Source organism: Betta splendens, chromosome 11 (genome assembly GCF_900634795.4).
Source record: "Betta splendens chromosome 11, fBetSpl5.4, whole genome shotgun sequence".
NCBI lineage: Eukaryota > Metazoa > Chordata > Actinopteri > Anabantiformes > Osphronemidae > Betta > Betta splendens.
The window spans coordinates 15,601,430-15,618,917 of NC_040891.2; the positions used below are offsets into that span (position 1 = coordinate 15,601,430).

The 17,488-nt window shown below is 53.1% G+C and overlaps 1 protein-coding gene across 5 annotated transcripts in view; it reads right to left on the reverse strand.

Moving 5' to 3' along the window:
- LOC114866074 (collagen alpha-1(XIV) chain-like) overlaps positions 1 to 17,488 on the reverse strand; it is a 27,895-nt gene extending 10,407 nt beyond the window's left edge. For 2 of the 5 annotated variants that reach the window (XM_029167713.2, XM_029167712.2), the window contains exons 1-20: positions 15,997 to 17,486; positions 15,802 to 15,921; positions 15,467 to 15,631; positions 15,226 to 15,387; positions 14,482 to 14,645; positions 13,751 to 13,877; positions 13,090 to 13,235; positions 11,811 to 11,940; positions 9,898 to 10,037; positions 9,685 to 9,811; positions 9,471 to 9,610; positions 8,979 to 9,111; positions 8,859 to 8,903; positions 8,336 to 8,481; positions 5,603 to 5,732; positions 3,671 to 3,793; positions 3,452 to 3,601; positions 2,435 to 2,551; positions 1,085 to 1,234; positions 490 to 564 (exon numbers count right to left, since the gene is read on the reverse strand). In XM_029167713.2, the coding sequence (XP_029023546.1) occupies positions 490 to 564; positions 1,085 to 1,234; positions 2,435 to 2,551; positions 3,452 to 3,601; positions 3,671 to 3,793; positions 5,603 to 5,732; positions 8,336 to 8,481; positions 8,859 to 8,903; positions 8,979 to 9,111; positions 9,471 to 9,610; positions 9,685 to 9,811; positions 9,898 to 10,037; positions 11,811 to 11,940; positions 13,090 to 13,235; positions 13,751 to 13,877; positions 14,482 to 14,645; positions 15,226 to 15,387; positions 15,467 to 15,631; positions 15,802 to 15,921; positions 15,997 to 16,186 (2,680 nt within the window). In that variant the 5' untranslated portion in view covers positions 16,187 to 17,486. Of the gene's footprint in view, positions 1 to 489; positions 565 to 1,084; positions 1,235 to 2,434; positions 2,552 to 3,451; positions 3,602 to 3,670; positions 3,794 to 5,602; positions 5,733 to 8,335; positions 8,482 to 8,858; positions 8,904 to 8,978; positions 9,112 to 9,470; positions 9,611 to 9,684; positions 9,812 to 9,897; positions 10,038 to 11,810; positions 11,941 to 13,089; positions 13,236 to 13,750; positions 13,878 to 14,481; positions 14,646 to 15,225; positions 15,388 to 15,466; positions 15,632 to 15,801; positions 15,922 to 15,996 lie in introns of all 5 variants that reach the window. The other 3 variants (XM_055513103.1, XM_055513102.1, XM_029167714.2) reach the window with 2 other exon arrangements.

Here is a 17,488-nt window from a genome sequence, read left to right on the forward strand (position 1 = left end):
GTGTGTGTGCGTGTGTGTGTGTGTGTGTGTGTGTGAGTGTGTGTGTGTGTATGTGTGTGTGTGTGTGTGTGTGAGTGTGCGTGTGCGAGTGAGTCAGTGTGTGTGTGTGTGTGTGAGTGTGCGTGTGTGAGTGAGTGTGTGTGTGTGTGTGTGTGCGTGTGTGCGTGTGTGAGTGTGTGTGTGTGTATGTGTGTGTGTGTGTGAGTGTGCGTGTGCGTGTGCGAGTGAGTCAGTGTGTGTGTGTGTGTGTGTGAGTGTGCGTGTGTGTGTGTGAGTGAGTGTGCGTGTGTGTGTGTGTGAGTGTGCGTGTGCGTGTGCGAGTGAGTCAGTGTGTGTGTGTGTGAGTGAGTGTTAGTGAGTGTGCGAGCGTGTGTGCGAGCAAGTCAGTGCGTCTGTGTGCGTCTCTCTCTCTCTCTCGCTCGCTCGCTCATCAGGCCGATCACTCCATCCCTCCACAGGCAGTGAGCAGCTGGACGCCTCAGCTCTTACCTTCCTTGGCAGGGGGGATTGTGGGTAGCGGCGTGGTGGAGGGCGGCCTGGTCGGCGCCGGCGTGGGGACGGGTTCTGGACGGGGACAGTAAACAAGAGACGTGATTAGCAGCCGTTCCAGCCGCTGCGCGGCTTCCACTCTCTCCTTCCTGCAGTCTGTTGGCCGCGTCCCGATTAGCTGAAGCCTCCACCTTCACCCGGTGGGACGCGTTCTCATCCACTCAAAGAGCTGCAGCTTCCTTCACCTTCACTTCCTGCTTCGTCTCTGACGTCCTCTCCTGCCTCACTTCACTGTCTACAGAGTTAGGCCCAAACCACTGGCCGAGGGTTGAGACTAGAGGTTGAGCTGACTGCCTGTGACGGAGCCTCCCACCAAACCTGCTTCCAGCAGCTGCAGCGGCTCCTGATGAGGGTTCTGTCTGCCAGCGCAGCACAAATGAATGGTTTGGAGCAGAATGAAGAGCATTCAGCTCCAGTCGCACCCGGAGGATCAGCGGTGGTGAAAACGTGTGATTATGCTTCAGCCGCTGCTGCTGGAGCAAAGCGGCTGCAGACTGCACCACTGTGCGTCGGCTGCGGCGTGTGTGCGTCTTACGCGTCTTCTCGTGGGCCGTCACCGCCGGGCCTTCGGTTCCGTCCAGCAGCTGAGCGAACACGCTGACCTTGTACTGCGTGTTGGGCTTCAGGCCGCTGAAGCAGTGTCTGCTGGATCCTCCTCCCAGAGTCGCCTCCTGCTTCTGCCCGTCTGGAGGTCAAAGGTCAAAGGTTATGGGTCTGTGTGGATGGAAACCTGCACTGAACTGCAGACGCGCGTGAAGCACCGTCATGGCGCTGGCTGCTGGTTTCCAGTTTAACACCAGCAGCCAGCGCCACTGCCACCCTCACCGTTTCCTGCCGCTCTCAGTATTTACCAGCGGTGCCAACATAAATCCTCATTCAGCTCCGTTCTGTGTTGGGGACCGAATCCCTGGGAGCCGCCTGAAGGAAAACCATGTTCCGTGGCTTTTATGCGCCAATAATGACGGCGGCGCCGGTGCCGAGGGGCTAAAGGTGATGAATGGCAGCCATTACTTCGCTGCTCGGTGGGTGACGGCTGCGTTAAAAGTCAATCCTGCCTTTGAGCTGGTGACTGAATGGTGGAAGTGTGGAATCGATTCGGGGCCACAGCAGCTGTTGTTCAGTTAGTGAGAGTGTGTTATCACCGTCAGACAACTGGGGGAATACACAGTTATTTGTCTGGAGCAGAACCAGAACCAAGTAAATGACCTTAGCCTCTGTTTGGGTGAGTGTGATTCAGCATCTAAAGCTGTGGAGCTGGAGCCGCTCCCTGTGAAATGAGTCGTTCGGAACTAAAAACGCCGTCAACATTTACAACACGGATCGACAGCGTGACTCAAGGTTTGAGCTTCTGCTTTAATGATGCAGTCCTGTTTAAGTCAGGCTCGACCCAGCACTGACACTGACCCAGCTGGTGATGTCACCGGAGGTCAGAGGTCACTGTGGGAGGAACGTGGGCTGGGGTTCAGGTCTGCGGTGACTCGTGGTGACAGCAGTCTTCACACTCGCAGCCCGAACTGCACAATGAGCCACTTGTTTGTCACTATTGTCTCAAAGAAAGACTCTTTTACAGCGCGAGAAGAGGTTGTGGGTGCGACGCCCTGACGACACAACGCTCAGTCTGCAAACACCAGGCATAATTTCTGCTGCGACCTTTCTCGTTTCCTATTTCCCCGCGCAGCAGATGTAAATGTGGTGCTCGAACGGAGAACGGCTCAGAGCCGGCGCTGAACCTTCAGCCGTGGGGTGTTTGTCGTGTGGAGCAGCTCAGGGCTCCCACTGACAAACGCATGGCGCCGGGAGTGAGCCCCAGCAGGAACGCGGCGTAGGAGCAGGGTTCACACCTGGACGAGGACTCGCGTCTGCAGAGAAACCCCCAATGACTCACTGAGCAGCGACTCGATGACGGCCCTGTAGCTGCTGGCGTGTCGGTGCGGCTGCCACTGGCTGCACAGGCCGTTCATCCTCACCTGGTACGTGCTCAGGTTGGTGACGCCCAGGTGAACTGCAGAGAGAGGAGACATGGGGTCAGACTCGGCCTCGCACAGGCTCCTCCATCGTCTTCAGGACACACACACGCACTCGCTTCTGAGCGGCTCAGACGCGTTAGCATGTGTGGCAGGCTGCTAACGTCCTCCACAGTCACTCTGATGAGCAACATTTCCCCCCACATCATGCGTAATGCAGTGAAGCGTCTGCACACAGGCTGCTTCCTGGCTCCATGCGCGCCCTGACCCCCTGCTGCTCACCCTCAGGCACCAACACCAAGCCATCATCGCAGTGACGACCGACAGGTGAGATCATTCCCAGCTGACCTGGCGGAGCGGAGCCGCCTCCTGCCCTCTGGTACAGCCTCATTAACATGCTGCTATGTGGCTCATCCAGCCAGCTCCTGGAATCCCACTGCTCTCGTATCTTCTTTCATCTCCTCTTCTCTTTTCTTCGCTCCTCATTTTATGCTCCTGAACTCGTCCTTCAGATCAAGTGCTTAATTGTTATGCAGGCAAATGAAACCGAGGCGCCGATGTGAAGTGACACGCTCCATTTAAAGCTACGCGTCCAGGCCTTTAACTGACTCAACAGCTCCCACTCAGACAAGCGAAAATGGATGAACGAGGTCCAGAGTCCGGCTCAAGGACGAGTGAGTCGATGGCGTCAGGGAGATCAAAGCAGAAGCAGCCGCCTCTCCAGCAAAGAGGCTAATTATGATGCAGGACAGAGTCGTAGTCAAACGAGCAGCAGGGATGGAGCTGGAAGCCACTGTCTGACTGGATGGGATAAGCTGAGGTGCATTAAAGGCGCCATCATCGTATTAATGATGCAGTCAGAGGTGAATAATGTCAGACGGCTCCAACAACAGTGGACACGTGTCCTGAAACATCCCATAATAAACACGGGCACTCACGCGTCTTGGCCTTCCCAGAAAGCGCTTCACTGGAGCCGGTGGTGTAGGAGGCGATGACCTTCACGCTGTACTCCGTCCCACTCAGCAGGTTCAGAATCAGCATCGTATTCACGTCTTCCCCCACGAAGGTCTCCAGAGCTGGTCCAGGAGCTGCAGACACACGGACAACTGAGGACGGGAGCTCTGCACCACCGGGGGCGACGGGGGGGCTGCACGTACCGGACAGAGGCTGGTACACCACCCTGTAGCCCATGGTGGGCGACGGCGGAACGTCCCAGCTGATCCTGAAGCGGTTGTACCACTCCTCAGACACCCGCAGGTTCTTAGGCGCCGAAAGAGGAACTGAGGAGGAAGCCAAGAAACCGATCACTTCCTGTACGTGTCATTGAACCACCACGTCTCCATCTGGACCCAAAGCAGTAAAACTCAAGGCACCATTTCTCTGCAGCCAACAAATGTGATAGAATCCATTCCTGAAAACTCAGCGTCAGCATTTCAGGGTGATTTAAAGAAGCGCCTGCATAATGAAAACAGCTGTGACAGAGGAGAGGAGGCACCAGCGATGAGGAGTCTGTTCGATCCAGAGGACGAAGCTTCAGCAGCACCGCTGGATAAGAACTACCCACGAGTTAAAGCCGTGGGATCCGTCCTCGCCTTCACCATCGTTGCTCGATCCCTGTCTGATTAAAGGGGAACTGGAGTCTGAGCAGGAGAAACCTGAGCTGGACGTTCAGCCTCTTCAGCCGCCAAATGTCCAAACATTTGTTTTTCTGTCTGAATCATAATGAATGTCACGTCCTGTTCTGCGGCCAAACCAACCGGGGGAACCGCATTAACTCATGTGGAATCTTCCCATGCCTCAACCTCTTGTGCTACATTCTCCATCTTCAATTTGAGGCTAAGCCTCCCATCATCCTCTCTGCAGCCCATCATGCCTCCCTCAGCGCTGGCCTCATCCCTCACGGGTTCAAATCCCCAGATTACAGCGGCGGGCGGCTCTGTCACATCATCTATCTTCCCTCTAAAACCCAATCATCCCCTCCTCTCCACAGCCCCGTCACTCCCCCCTGGGCCATCGCCTCATCCTTCACTCGCTAACAGGAACCATTCGTCACCAGCGGGTGTCGGAGGCCCCATCGTTTAAAACAGCGCCAAACGTCATTAGCGCCTGCTAATGTGTGTAACGCGCTGCAGAGGGAGACGTGATGAGGCGGCGAGGAAAGACGAATCGCTCACACTGAGCCTCTCTCCTGAGCTGCACCGGCTGCTGAAGCATCAATGAGGAAAAAAGAGTAGGAGAATTTCTGCTCGTCTCCTTCACCTCATCCCAACAGAAAAGCTTCACGTTAAACGTTGGTTAGTTGGTTTAGAGCAGCTCTTCTTACATCCTACACATGTTCTACAGTAGCTGTTCTCTCAGCTGTTCTGGTTCTGGTTCTGGCCAATAGCCCAGTTGGTTCGAGCCCCGCCACGGTCGATATGCCGAGGTGTCCTTGGGCAAAGACACTGGACCCCTAGTTGCTCCTGGAGTTCAAGCTAGCGCCGTGCACGAGTGCGTGGATGTGAACGGGTGAACGAGGAGCTACTGGAAGGCGGGTGTCACACTTCAGCCTTCTGCTCTTCTGTTCTCGCTCTCTGCTGCATCTACACGACATCATACGTTTTTGATTATTTGTCAACAAAAATGGTTTCCAGAACCTGGAACCTAATAAAAGCCGGTACTGCAGGGAGCGAGTGGAAATGCCACCAGCACAATGACATATGTGTCCAATAAGGAGGCGAATAAAGCCCAGCAACAAAATCCCCATCTGCAGCTTTCTGCAGCCTTCTCCTTCATCCATCTGTCACCTTTTGCCTCATTTCTTCCTGACGGGACTTTCTAATCGGATGATGTGAGTCTGCCGGAGTAAACTCAGCTGGAGATCAAGCCACGAAATGTCAGAGTGGGAAGATCAGAGGGTCGACTCTGATTCACAGCAGCTTCTTCCTCAACGCTTCGCTTTAAGACAAGTGTTTGTTACAATAAGCTCACAACCGACCCGGCAGCTTGACAGAACAGAACCAGAGGCAAGATTCAGGCCTGGAGGACGAACCAGAGCCTGCCGGGGGTCCGATCGCTTAGAATACAGACACAAACTGTGCTGGACTTACGTGTTCGGCCCATCCGCGTGGCCGTCGGCGCCGACCCCTCGGGGTAAACGGGAGTGAGGGACACCTTGTACTCCGTGTCCGACAGCAGCGGCTGCAGAACCAGGCTGCTCTGACCGGTCGGCACCGTCCTCTGGAAGCAAAGTTAACAGCGTTTAACCAGGCGGCTCTGGGTTCGGACCGGGCCTCGCTGTTGGCCCACAGTCTCAGACCAAGCTTCTAACTCGTTTTGTCCTCTGAGGCGCGAAGCTGCGGCGGCGCCGAGCTTCCAGGTGCTGCAGAGGTTAATTGTGCCGGAGTTTCCTCCTCACCCGTCGCTGAACTTGGCCTTTTGTTAAGGCCGATCCCTAAATGACTCATCCGCTCAGCAGAACTGCAATTTTCATACCAGAGACGAACTAATCTGCTGCTGCCCTGCAGGCGTCTCTTCTCTCTGTAGTGTCGGGTCCTGTTTACACCACAGACTCTAAATATCTCATTATGAATTAGACTTATTTATTAGCTGTATTATTATGTGGTGCCCACAGCGGAATTCTCTGGAACGTATGAAGTAGAAGGCATGAAGACGGACACGCACGCCTCTCATGCATGAGGTCCGATTTGACTCCACAAACTGTAGCAAACCAGTCTTTGATTCGGTTTCTTCTAAAGTTCTGAGAAGGTTAATGAAACGTCTGAGCACAGACTCATAACAGACTCTCATCTCATCTCCACCCAGACTGTCCATCTCTGCGTCTGTCATCTGCACATGCCCAGTCTGACTCCATCATTCACACAAACACCGCGGGCCCTGACGAATCAATCTGAGCCGGGCTGATGAAAACGGCAGCAAGCTTCCAGACTGTCGCCCGGACGCGCAGTGGGAAGGAACCTCCACCAGCTACACTCGCTTCGACTCCAGCGCTTTGTAAATGCAAACACGGCTTCTTAAAGTATTTATAGGATTCAGAAATCCAATCTAGTTCTGACACAGGCTCTGTGCACGGCCCGAATGTTAAGTCCATCCTGACGAGACTTAGCGAAGCTACGAGGAACAGACTGATGTACGACTGCGTCATCACTGCCTCAGGACGTCTGGCGCATTCAAGCTGAGGAGGAGCTTCTCCACGCACGCACGCAGGCTCGCGCCCACACACACACACACTTAGGGCTTTGCCCTAAGATTTCAGGAATTCACTGCCTACAACTAAACTCACACCAATTAGCCAGCGCTTGGCGACGGGCGCCCACCGGGAGCCAGAGCTGCTCAGTGATTGGAGTTAAACACAAACAAAAAAGCGAATCGAGTGTCAAACAAATGACAGCCAACAGATGGTGGACACGAATCCCAACTCAACGCTCCAAACTCACGGTGTGAAGAAACAACACTTCAGTTTGTGGACGTCATCGAGCTTCTTCGAGTCAAGTTACTTTTCCATGAACGGAGGCATCGTTACCAGTGAGGCCCAGGAGGCGGCGGCGCCGGCCATCAGGCGCTCGCCAGCTGGCATTTAGACACTAACGCACCTTTAACCCAGTAGTGTTTTCCAGCCTACAGCGCGTTCCAGCAGTGATGAATGTGATGCCGTGTAAAGCAGTGCTGGCGTGCGTCCGCTGGCACCCCGAGCTCAGAGCCGGGAGGACGCCTGCCAGCAGATACACATCCAAGCGGCGGCTCCTGATGCATCACCTGAGCGCGCTGCCAGACAGAGCCCACAGCTGTTCGCACTTTGATAAGAGATCTCATTTAACAAGCCACCGGCGCGAGCAGCTGGCTCTTTATTGTCCCATGAAAAGGCCCATGAGGGACCAGTGGCCAGAGTCGATGGAAGCCACACGGAATCCACCAGATCCAGACTCTGCTCATGAGAAGGCGACCGGACCGGAACCAGGTCAACGACGGTTACTGCTGCCACGTTTGCATCTGATCCCATCAGATCCGATGCAGAAACCTGAGGAAGCGTGTGGGCCTGTCGCTGCTCATACAGGCTGGTCTGACTAACGGCTGCCTCAAACTCAGAGCCGCTGCTGTAACAGCAACGCCTCGTTAGACGGCCTGCTGTAAAAAGGCGCTAATGGCTGAAAAACCGATCAGCTCCTCACTCAGATCACTGAGGATGGTTCAGTGACGGCTCCACTGTGGGCAGAACGCTGGCTGCGGCGCCGCCGTATTGTTCCTCAGGTTTGTTCTCGAGTCCTTGTCAAAAATAAAGTGATCTTAAACAGAGAGGAATTATAAATAAACAGTAAATGTACAGAACGTTTGGAGAACTGAGGCAGATGTTTACTTCCTGTCTCTAACGTGCTAACGTGCATCCATCAACATGTGCTCGGCAGCGAGTTCGTGCTTCTCGCCGCCTCCGTCTCCCTGTCGGCGTCTCACTGTGGCTCATTAGAGTGAAGACCTGCCATCCGCTCGTCTCCGTTCTCTGCTGGAACAAACACTTGGAGAATCTGCCACTATTTACATCATCATCATCCTACTCTCTACCGCGCATCTCATCGTCCGCATCCATACTCTGTCTGCAGAGTTTGGGTTTTGTTCCAGTGGCATCTTCCTCCTCCTGTTCCAGAAGAAGCTCCATGAGTCGACAACCTGAACCCACCCTGAGCCCCACTGTTTCTGTCGCGTCCAGACTGGGATGGATGCAGGCAGAGACCAGCAGACACTTTGGACCACTTGCTGTACGAGTTGGTTCTAATAGGAAGCTGTAGCTGTGGGAGCATGATGGGCGGATGCTGTGGGTGGAGTCTTACCGTCTCCTCCGCCCTGTCGCCCCTGGCACTGATGTAGCTCAGCCGGTAGTGCCGGACGTTCCTGGAGTCCACCGGCTGCCAGGACACGCGCATACTGAAGGTGGTTTCCTCATCGATCCTCATGTTCCTCACACCAAAGCGAGGAGCTGAGAGAGAGGAAGACGTCACCGAGCGGTGAGAGCTGAGCCCATCAGGGACGTCCTCCTCGGGCATTTACTAATTCATGGCTCTGACTTTTCAACAACGAAAAGTGAGATAGAAATATTTAGATTTCCTTCAGAAACTATAGATAAATTTGTCTCTACAAATGTCTGCAGCTGAAGCTGCTCGGCGATGGAACCAGACTGGCAGAAGGAGTCTGAGTTCAGTCCAGACAGGACGCTGTGAATGTCAACAGTAACTGGTTCAGATGCTTTTTCTCCATAACCCACCACAGAGAAGGGATCAGGGAAGGAAGAACCACCATGAAACACAGATGGAAGATGGTCAAGACTCCAGACGAGGAGGAGGAGGAGACGTTTACCTGCTGTGGTGGTGGTTGTGGTCGCAACCGAGGTTGTTCTCTCCACTAAGAGAGTAAAGAAACCTTTTATTATTCACAAGTCACGTCCCACATGACCAGAACCGGGCCCTGATGTTTTACCTGTGGTCTCTACCAGCACCACCTCGTCGCTCTCCACCTCGTTCCCATAAACGGCGGCCAGCAGGACTTCGTACTCCGAGAGCGGGCTGAGGCCTTTTATCAGGTAGGTGTTAACGTTTCCATTCACCAGCGCCTGAAACGGACCCAGAGAGGTCGTCAGCACCAACAGATCCACTGAGCAATAAATGAGAATTACCGGCTTTACTGAACACATGACTCATCCCACGTTATCCTGCATGAAAAGGTCAGGGGGCTTTGCAGGCGTCGCTGATGTGCAGGACAACGACCCTAAACACAAGTTCATCTACCACAAATTGCATTATTAAAAGCAGATCCAGCCTCTGGAGCAGCCGGACGCAGGAGAAACCTGTCTGGGAATGCGTCTGAGTCACACAGAACAGGCCAGAACTGGTCCAGCTGATCAACAGCTGCACGCACACACAACATCTGTCTGTTTATCCAATGATCATCAAGTGTAGAAGCAGCACGCACCTCCTCGCTGTCGCCTCCGTCGGTGGGCGTCCAGGTGAGTCGGTACAGCACCACGTCAGGCGCCGGGTGCTCCCACGACACCCTGAAGCTGTCCGGGGACACGTCGCTGCTCTTCAGGTCCAGCGGGTCGGGCACCATCTCTGGAAGCACAGACAAGAGCTGACGAGCGGCTCCACTAACAACCAGCAGCCCTAACGTCCCAGTAGCGTCCTACTGGTGGTGAAGCTGTCCGTCGTGGGCTCAGCTTGTCCCTCGTCGTAGATGGCGAACACCCCGACCGTGTACTCGGTCAGCGAGGTCAGGTTCTTCAGGAACCAGGTGTTCACGCGGCCGACGTCCACCTGTGGACCCAGCAGGGAGCCGTGTCAGGTTACGTTTGTGTTGCCTGTGCCAGCGAGCTGGAGCTGACTGGACCTGAACGCCTCACCTCGTTGGTCTGGACGCCGTTGGTCTTCACGTACATGACGCGGTAGCTGAGGACCTTTCTGGAGGCGGAGTCCCAAGCGAGGCGGGCGGAGCTGTGACTGACGTCTGAGAACCGCAGGTTCTGGGCCGGAGCCAGAGGCACTGAGAAGCCAGATAGAACCACGGAGCTGCTGTTATCAGGGTGATTTCACACACACTCCGTTTCTGGACTGTTTTATAATAAGGTGGACAGAAGCTCATGTCATTCCTCCCAAGGCTCAAGCTCAACCTCCCTCTCTCCCTTCATTTTACCTGAACAGCGCAGGTCCAGGCAACTCTTAACCCCTCCACCGATGCTTCAGATTTACCCTCTGAAACGGCTCTGCTTAGAATGACTGATCTGTTTTCTTAAATCATATATAAATCCTGATTGTTCCCGTTGGAGCTTCACCTCAATTATACTGGGGTCAGGATAAAGACAAAGCAGCGGCGTCCGTGGGAGAGAGGACGGGAAGCTCCCACTCAGCCGTCGGGTCAGCGAGCGGATAAGGAGGACGGATTAAAGAAGTTTGGAGAGTTCGCTGAAGCATCCCCTGCTCCAAAAACCTCCGGACTCTGATGTGGCTCAGTCAAGCTAATCAAACCTACTGGTACTGGGTCGGAGGTTACAGACGGGTCTTTGTGCTACAACTCTTTTTTCTGAAAAGTGAACAAAATTAGCCTCAAGAAAAACGTTTCATCTGTAAATTGGCACATTTCATGAAGTGACGAGACAAACACAGGCTGCTGCAAAAGGACGTGATCAGACCAAGAAAGATGCCTAACAAGAACATGACGGCAAATAATCCATCTCATTTCTGCTGCATATACTTTAGAAAGCTCTTATTATCTGCCTGAAACCCCTAAAACTACTGGAGTCATCAGAGCAAAGACGGAGGCTGATTTCACAAAGAGTCTTTATCTTTCGCTGAAATGGCTCCAAAGGTCTTTTTCTTTGCAGCTGTGACGGCGTCACTCACCGCAGCCGTCATTAAAGCTCATTTTGTTTTAAATATAAAAGAACAACTGGATAATGTGGGACGAGGAGCTGGTGAAGGCTGAGAGATGAAGGACACGAATCAAAGCCTCTCAGTGAAAAGCACATTAGTCCATTTCCGTCGTCCAGTCGCAACAAGGATCCGACAAGAAGAGAGATGATTCATGCGAAAGGAAAGAAAACCAATGACCTAGAAAGAATTAACAGCTGTAACAATGCTTACAAAATATTTGTAAGAGAAAATGACATGAAATGAGGACGGTTCCATCAGAAGAGGACCGAAGCCTCGCGTGCGTGAGTGAAAGTCTGTGCAGACCTCGACCTCCAAAAACCAAACAGCTCCTCTCCCTGCGCCGGCCCCAAACGCCCTCATCTGAACTGCATTCAAAGCCTCACACGCATCATAAAGACATAAACATGCCCTGACCCAAAGCCACAGGCCACAGGCCTTAAAGGAGGCTGCATAAAATGTTAATTAGTGAGCGCGGTGGGATTTAGGGAGGGAGGGAGGGCTTCACAACACTTTCAAAATGAAAGTGAGGTGCAGAAATAGCAGCGAGGAGCTGGAAGACGCCCCACGCTGCGATTCTGGCATCGCTGCCAGTTCTGTCGGAGCGCGAGACGTCAAGTCTGCAACAGCTGATTCATTGATGCTGCTTCCTCTGTGGAGGCAGATTAAGCACAACCCATCAAGTGCTGCACGTGGAGGTCACTGATCAGCAGTTAGTGGAGCTCAGTGACGATCTGCAGATCTACTGGACAGAGACTCAAACAAACACACTGCTGGTTGCTGCTGACTTGTGACATCGTTTCTTTCTGAGCCATGGATGTTTCTGGTGACGTGATGCCGTGACCGGCTCCAGGTGACGCCGGCTGCAGCTGCTGGCTGTTGGACTCACGTGTGGTCTGCTGGCTGGTCATGGGGTCGCTGGCCTCCTCCCCATACATGGCGTAAACGGTCACCGTGTACTCGGTGGCCGGGGTCAGTCCCTCCAGCTCCACCTCCTTCACCGAGTCAGAGACCTTCACCTGGAAGGGGGCGCACACGCACACACACACACACACACGCACACAGGCGTGCACGCACGCACGCACACACACACACACACACACACACACACACACACACACACACACACGCACACAGGCGTGCGCACACACACGCGCACGCACACAGGCGTGCACGCACGCACACACACACGCACACACACGCACGCACACAGGCGTGCACGCACACACACACGCGCACGCACACAGGCGTGCACACACACACACACACACACACACACACACACACACACACACACACACACACACACACACACACGCGCGCCTTTAGGTGCCTGCATCCACCTCAGCCGTGTCCTGCTTACATAAGGCTCTGACTGTCCTGCTCCTCCACCTACAGCAGGTGACACCATCAGGCTCCACCAAGCCAGAACACTCACTCTGCCCACTAACCCCTCACGTCACCATCGGAGACACACATCATGTAAAACCAGACTTATCCATTTGCTCGTCCTATAAATAAAAGCTTTTAATTTGGGAGCTGAAGAGAAATAAGCTGTACCGCCAGAATAAGAGCCGTGGATCATAAATGATGCAACATTTCAGACACGAGTCAGAACAGCCTGCCAACACTGCCCGAGTCCCTCCACCTGACTCTGGATTTAAAATAAAGCAGCAGCTCTACCACCAAGCCTCCAAACAGGAAGGTTTCAAATCTGATTTGAATAAATCAGAAATAGATCTGAATAAACCGCAAACACTAGAACTAAGAAAAGCTGGATGAAGCTATCTTTCCAGCAGACGGATATCAGAGGTGAGTTTAGCTGCTGAGAACAGAACCTGAAGCGTCTGTGCTTCCTGTGTGTGAGCCACACAGCACGAGGACGCTGCGACGGTACCGGTTCATTTGGACCTCTTCACCTGCTGCAGGTACGAACTGGCTCCCGCCTCCATCCTTTCATGTTTATGGAGGGAATGGCATGAAAGCGCACCTTTACTTTGAAGCTACTCAATTACACCGACATCTGCAGGCGCTTTAATTGTGCCGACACTGAGCTGAGACAGAAACCCGTCAGAGCCGGTTCCTCTGAGTCCAGCTGTGAGCTCTACCGGGCGCCATCATCTCTGTGGCTCCCTCCCTGGTGCTGCTGTGAAGCGGTGCCTCCTCACCTCCTTCTCATCTGCGGGGTCTCCCTCCGTCAGGGGCGCGTAAAGGATCATGTACCCAGAAGCCCCGGCGGCCGTCTTCCAGCGGACCCTCATGGTGCTGTGAGTGATATCGAACAGCTCCAGGTCGTTGACCATGGGCAGAGCCACTGTGGAGCACAACACAAAGGCTTCCATCAAAAGACAACGAATCCCACAGCACGTGACTTCATCAGCGACGACACAAAGCAGCTAAATGTCAGCCAAAGGTCTAGATAATAATAACGTTTTATTAAATCTAGCAGGAAGAGCAGCAAATAGATCCTCTGCAGTTTGTTAGATCTGACTTTTAAATTTAAACTTAGATCATGTTTTTTCACTGTTTACTGACTAATTTTTCACATGCATGTAGCTTAGTCTGTCTGCTCTACATCCATCCACCGCCAAATCTAAATATTCAGTCTCAATATTCCTGTGCCATGTTCAGTTCAGCGATACATCGTCCATCATCACGAGGCCGGAGCCTCCTGTGTCGGAGCAGCATCCAGCCTCATAATGCACACGTGTATTCAGCTGCTGGTTGTAGCACGACACGTATCTGCTGGCAGATCCGTGTTCCCATAAAACAGGCTCAGGGCCCTCGACTGACTCCCTGCACCGGCTGGGGAGCTCCCACGGGACGTACGTGTCGTGGCGCTTCCTCTCAGGGCTTCACTGGCTGAGCTGCGGTAGATGGCGAAAACAGCCACTTGATACTCAGTCAGAGAGTTGAGGTAGTTGAGCTCCACACTGTTCTCCGTCCCCTGGACCACCTGGAGACACAGCACACACTGGAATGACGCATGCCCTTCAGCCCAGTCACCTCCTGTACATCTGACCTGACAACGTGCCACAACCATCTGAGCGGCTTCGCTTCATGGGCCGCTGAATATTAGGTTAAATGCGTCACACAGGCTTCAGGCTTCTCACCCAGGAGATTCAAACTCAGTGCAACTAGATCAGATTAGCTTTGATGAAACCTTGTCTTTTTCTTGTGGGAAAACAGAGACGTTCCAGCTGCAAGTTGTAATAAGCATCAAAGCAAAAATAAGGTCATAAACATAAACTTGGAAAATTACAGCAGTGAGCGTAAAAATAAGCAGAACGCCTCAGGTTCAGATCCACCTGCTGCTCCCAGACTCCAGTCTGATGTTCTGAGTGGTAGTTTACTTTCAAATGGAAAGTTAATGTATAGACACTATCCAATAATAATATGTCTCCCTTTGTAGATCAGATTAGAACCTACTGCCCTTAAATTTAACCTGGAAGGATTAAGACAAGAGATGAGGCCTTGATTTAAACACGTGTTGAATAAAAGCAAACATTTTGGAATGTTAGTCTCCCTCCACACAGACATAATTCAAAGCACTGAAGAACCTTCTCATCCGGCTGCCCTCCGCTGGCAGGGTAGTAGACCACGCGGTACTTCTCCACCTGACCCGGCGCGTGGGTCCACTTGACCCGGAAGCTGCGCGCCGTGATGTCGGAGGTCACCAGATCACGAGGAGGAGCCACCGAAGTGGGCGGGGGGGCCGGTTCTCCTGCGCAAGACAAGACAGGTTGCTTCAGCGTCTGCACCAGCGTCTGCGTTAGTGGCTGTGTCTGAGGCTACATCTGCATCAGTGCCTGCATCTGCATCAGCGTCAGTGGCTGCATCTGCATTAGAGGCTGCATCTGCATCTGCATCAGTGGCTGCGTCTACAGCAGTCGCTGCATCTGCATCAGCATCAGCATCAGCGGCTGTGTCTGAGGCTACATCTGCATCAGTGCCTGCATCTGCATCAGCGTCAGTGGCTGCATCTGCATTAGAGGCTGCATCTGCATCTGCATCAGCAGCTGCGTCTGCATTTGCATCAGCATCAGCGGCTGTGTCTGAGGCTACATCTGTATCAGTGCCTGCATCTGCATCAGCGTCAGTGGCTGCATCTGCATTAGAGGCTGCATCTGCATCTGCATCAGTGGCTGCGGCTGTGTCTACGGTGGTGGCTGCATCTGCATCAGCAGCTGCGTCTGCATTTGCATCAGCGTCAGCGGCTGCGTCTACGGCAGTCGCTGCATCTGCATCTGCATCAGCATCAGCGGATTTGGCAGAGGCTGCATCATCAGTCATCGCCTCCTCACCTTTGATCTGCTTGTCGAGCTGCTCCACACGGTCGCACACGGTCTTGGTGAGACCCTCCACGATCTCGCTCATCACACTGAAGTCGGCCACGTTGTAGACGTGTGTCTCAGCGGGCGCGGAGGCGATGGCCTTCAGCTCGTTCTCGTCAGCGTTTTTTACGCCTACAGATGTGACAGAGGTCAGACCAACCACGTGAAGGTCGATACATTTGAACACGTCTGCGTCCATGCTGCTTCTTACCGATGGCAAACAGCTCTATCCCAGCTTCCCTCAGCCTCTGAGCCGGGGGAATCACGTCATCCTGGGACTTCCCATCAGTGATGAGGATTCCAATCTTGGGAACGCCTGATCTGGATCCAGACTCTGCCTTAAAGCTGTTCTCCATGATGAAGGTCAGAGCCAGACCTGAACACAAGAGCATAATAATAAGAAGAAGAACCAGCCCCACTTTCCTGCTTGGTTCTGTGATGTGAGCTCATTAAACACTTAAACGCAAGGTTGCTATGAGCCTGGAGGAGGACGACTGGTTCTGGTCCAGCCTTCGAGCGTTGACGAGGGAGGCTCGGGTCGGTCACCTGTCAGCGTGTTGCCTCCTTTATAAGGCAGGTTCTTCACAGCATCGATCACAGCCTGTTTCGTGGTGTGAGCGTTGAGGTGCCACTCGATTCTGGGGTCTCCGCTGTATTGAGCCAAGCCTGCTCACACAAACACATTTGGGTTAACGCCTCTGGGCCACGACACGCTGGGATGAGCGGCGCCGACCTGCTCACCGACTCTGGTCTTATCAAACTCCACGCTGAAGGCCCGGACCAGGTTCTCCAGAAACGTCCTGACCAGCCGGAAGTTGATGCGGCCGATACTCCAGGAGCCATCCACCAGGATCACGATGTCTGCGATGGCTGGAGTCTTACACATGAACCCATCTTCAGCTGCAGAGGGAACCCAGCATGTTATGGACATGTACGTGTAGACATCAACCTACAACCAGCGGAGGCTTGATGTGCAGCTTCTGTCTCTACTATTACACAGCGAGTCGTCGCTCTGATTCAGATCAACCCCGGAGGAAACAGCTCTGCTCTTTACTGGGACAGGTTCTAATGAGGCACCAGTAGCTCGGTTACACAGAGCCCAAGGCTGATCAGATTATTGACCAGCAGGATCCTTGCGGAGCCATCTGGTTCTACCTCCACCCCCACCAATAAACACGGTTAGAGTGGACGGATCTGGACGTGGTTCAACGTGCAAACGCAATGCGCTAACATGTGTTAGCATAGTATATGTGAAAGCTCTGGTCAAGCTGCAAGGAGGCGACTTCATCATTTATCATTTGGACCATGATCCAGACAGAACCCAACCAAGACGTATGAAGAGTCCTAACCAGCTGTGTCTCAACGTGATGGAGGCTCTGACCAGAACGGGCTCTTTGAGCAGTACCATGGTTCTGCATGGTTCTGGCTGTGGCTGAGCCACCGGCCCCTGGTGTGTGTTCAGTCTCTGCTGTTGCTGGCACTCTCACTGTTTATCTTCCAGATGGATGAGAGCATGCCTCTGTCAGGTCGCAGCATGTTGGACCACTCGGGGGAGGAGTGTGTGGAGGGTGGCAGGCGTTTCATTCATCGCTGACAGGAACCAAGTGTATCACTGCTTACAAGTCTCTACAGTTGTGGAATTCGAGCCTCCTTGGTCGACCGAAGGAGACTCGGTGCCGTTGGCCTTGATTACTGGTTGTGATATCAGAGAGCTGCTCTACACGCAGGTGGAAGAGGTATGATCCTGTTCAAAAAGACAACTCTCTATTAAAAGCTTCAGTAGCAGCTCTCGCTTGTTAAGAAGCTTCTTAATTAGTGAATTTGAGCCACAAGTTTTGAAGTTATGATCATGAGACGAAGGATCACATCCTACCACAACCGTTCTCAAGGGACTCAAGTCCAAAAACCTAAAAGATGAAAGAAAATTTATTCTGATGCAGGATCATTTGAACCCGAGCAACACAAACCCTGCAGAACTAAACTGGTTGGGATAGAAATGAAAGTCAGTGAAACCGAAGGACCAAGCACTGAATTAGAGCAGAGGACGAGCTTCTATTTAATAGCACGTCTGGGAAAAAACGAACACCTGGACAGATGTGAGACAGGGAGCAGCTGTCACATAATCATAGTAGAGGATCAGGTGAGCGAGCTTCTACTGATTCACTGTTTGTTGTATCTCAGACTTTAAAGTTGGACCTCTTCTGCAGGTCTTGTCTGTTGCATGGAACGATTT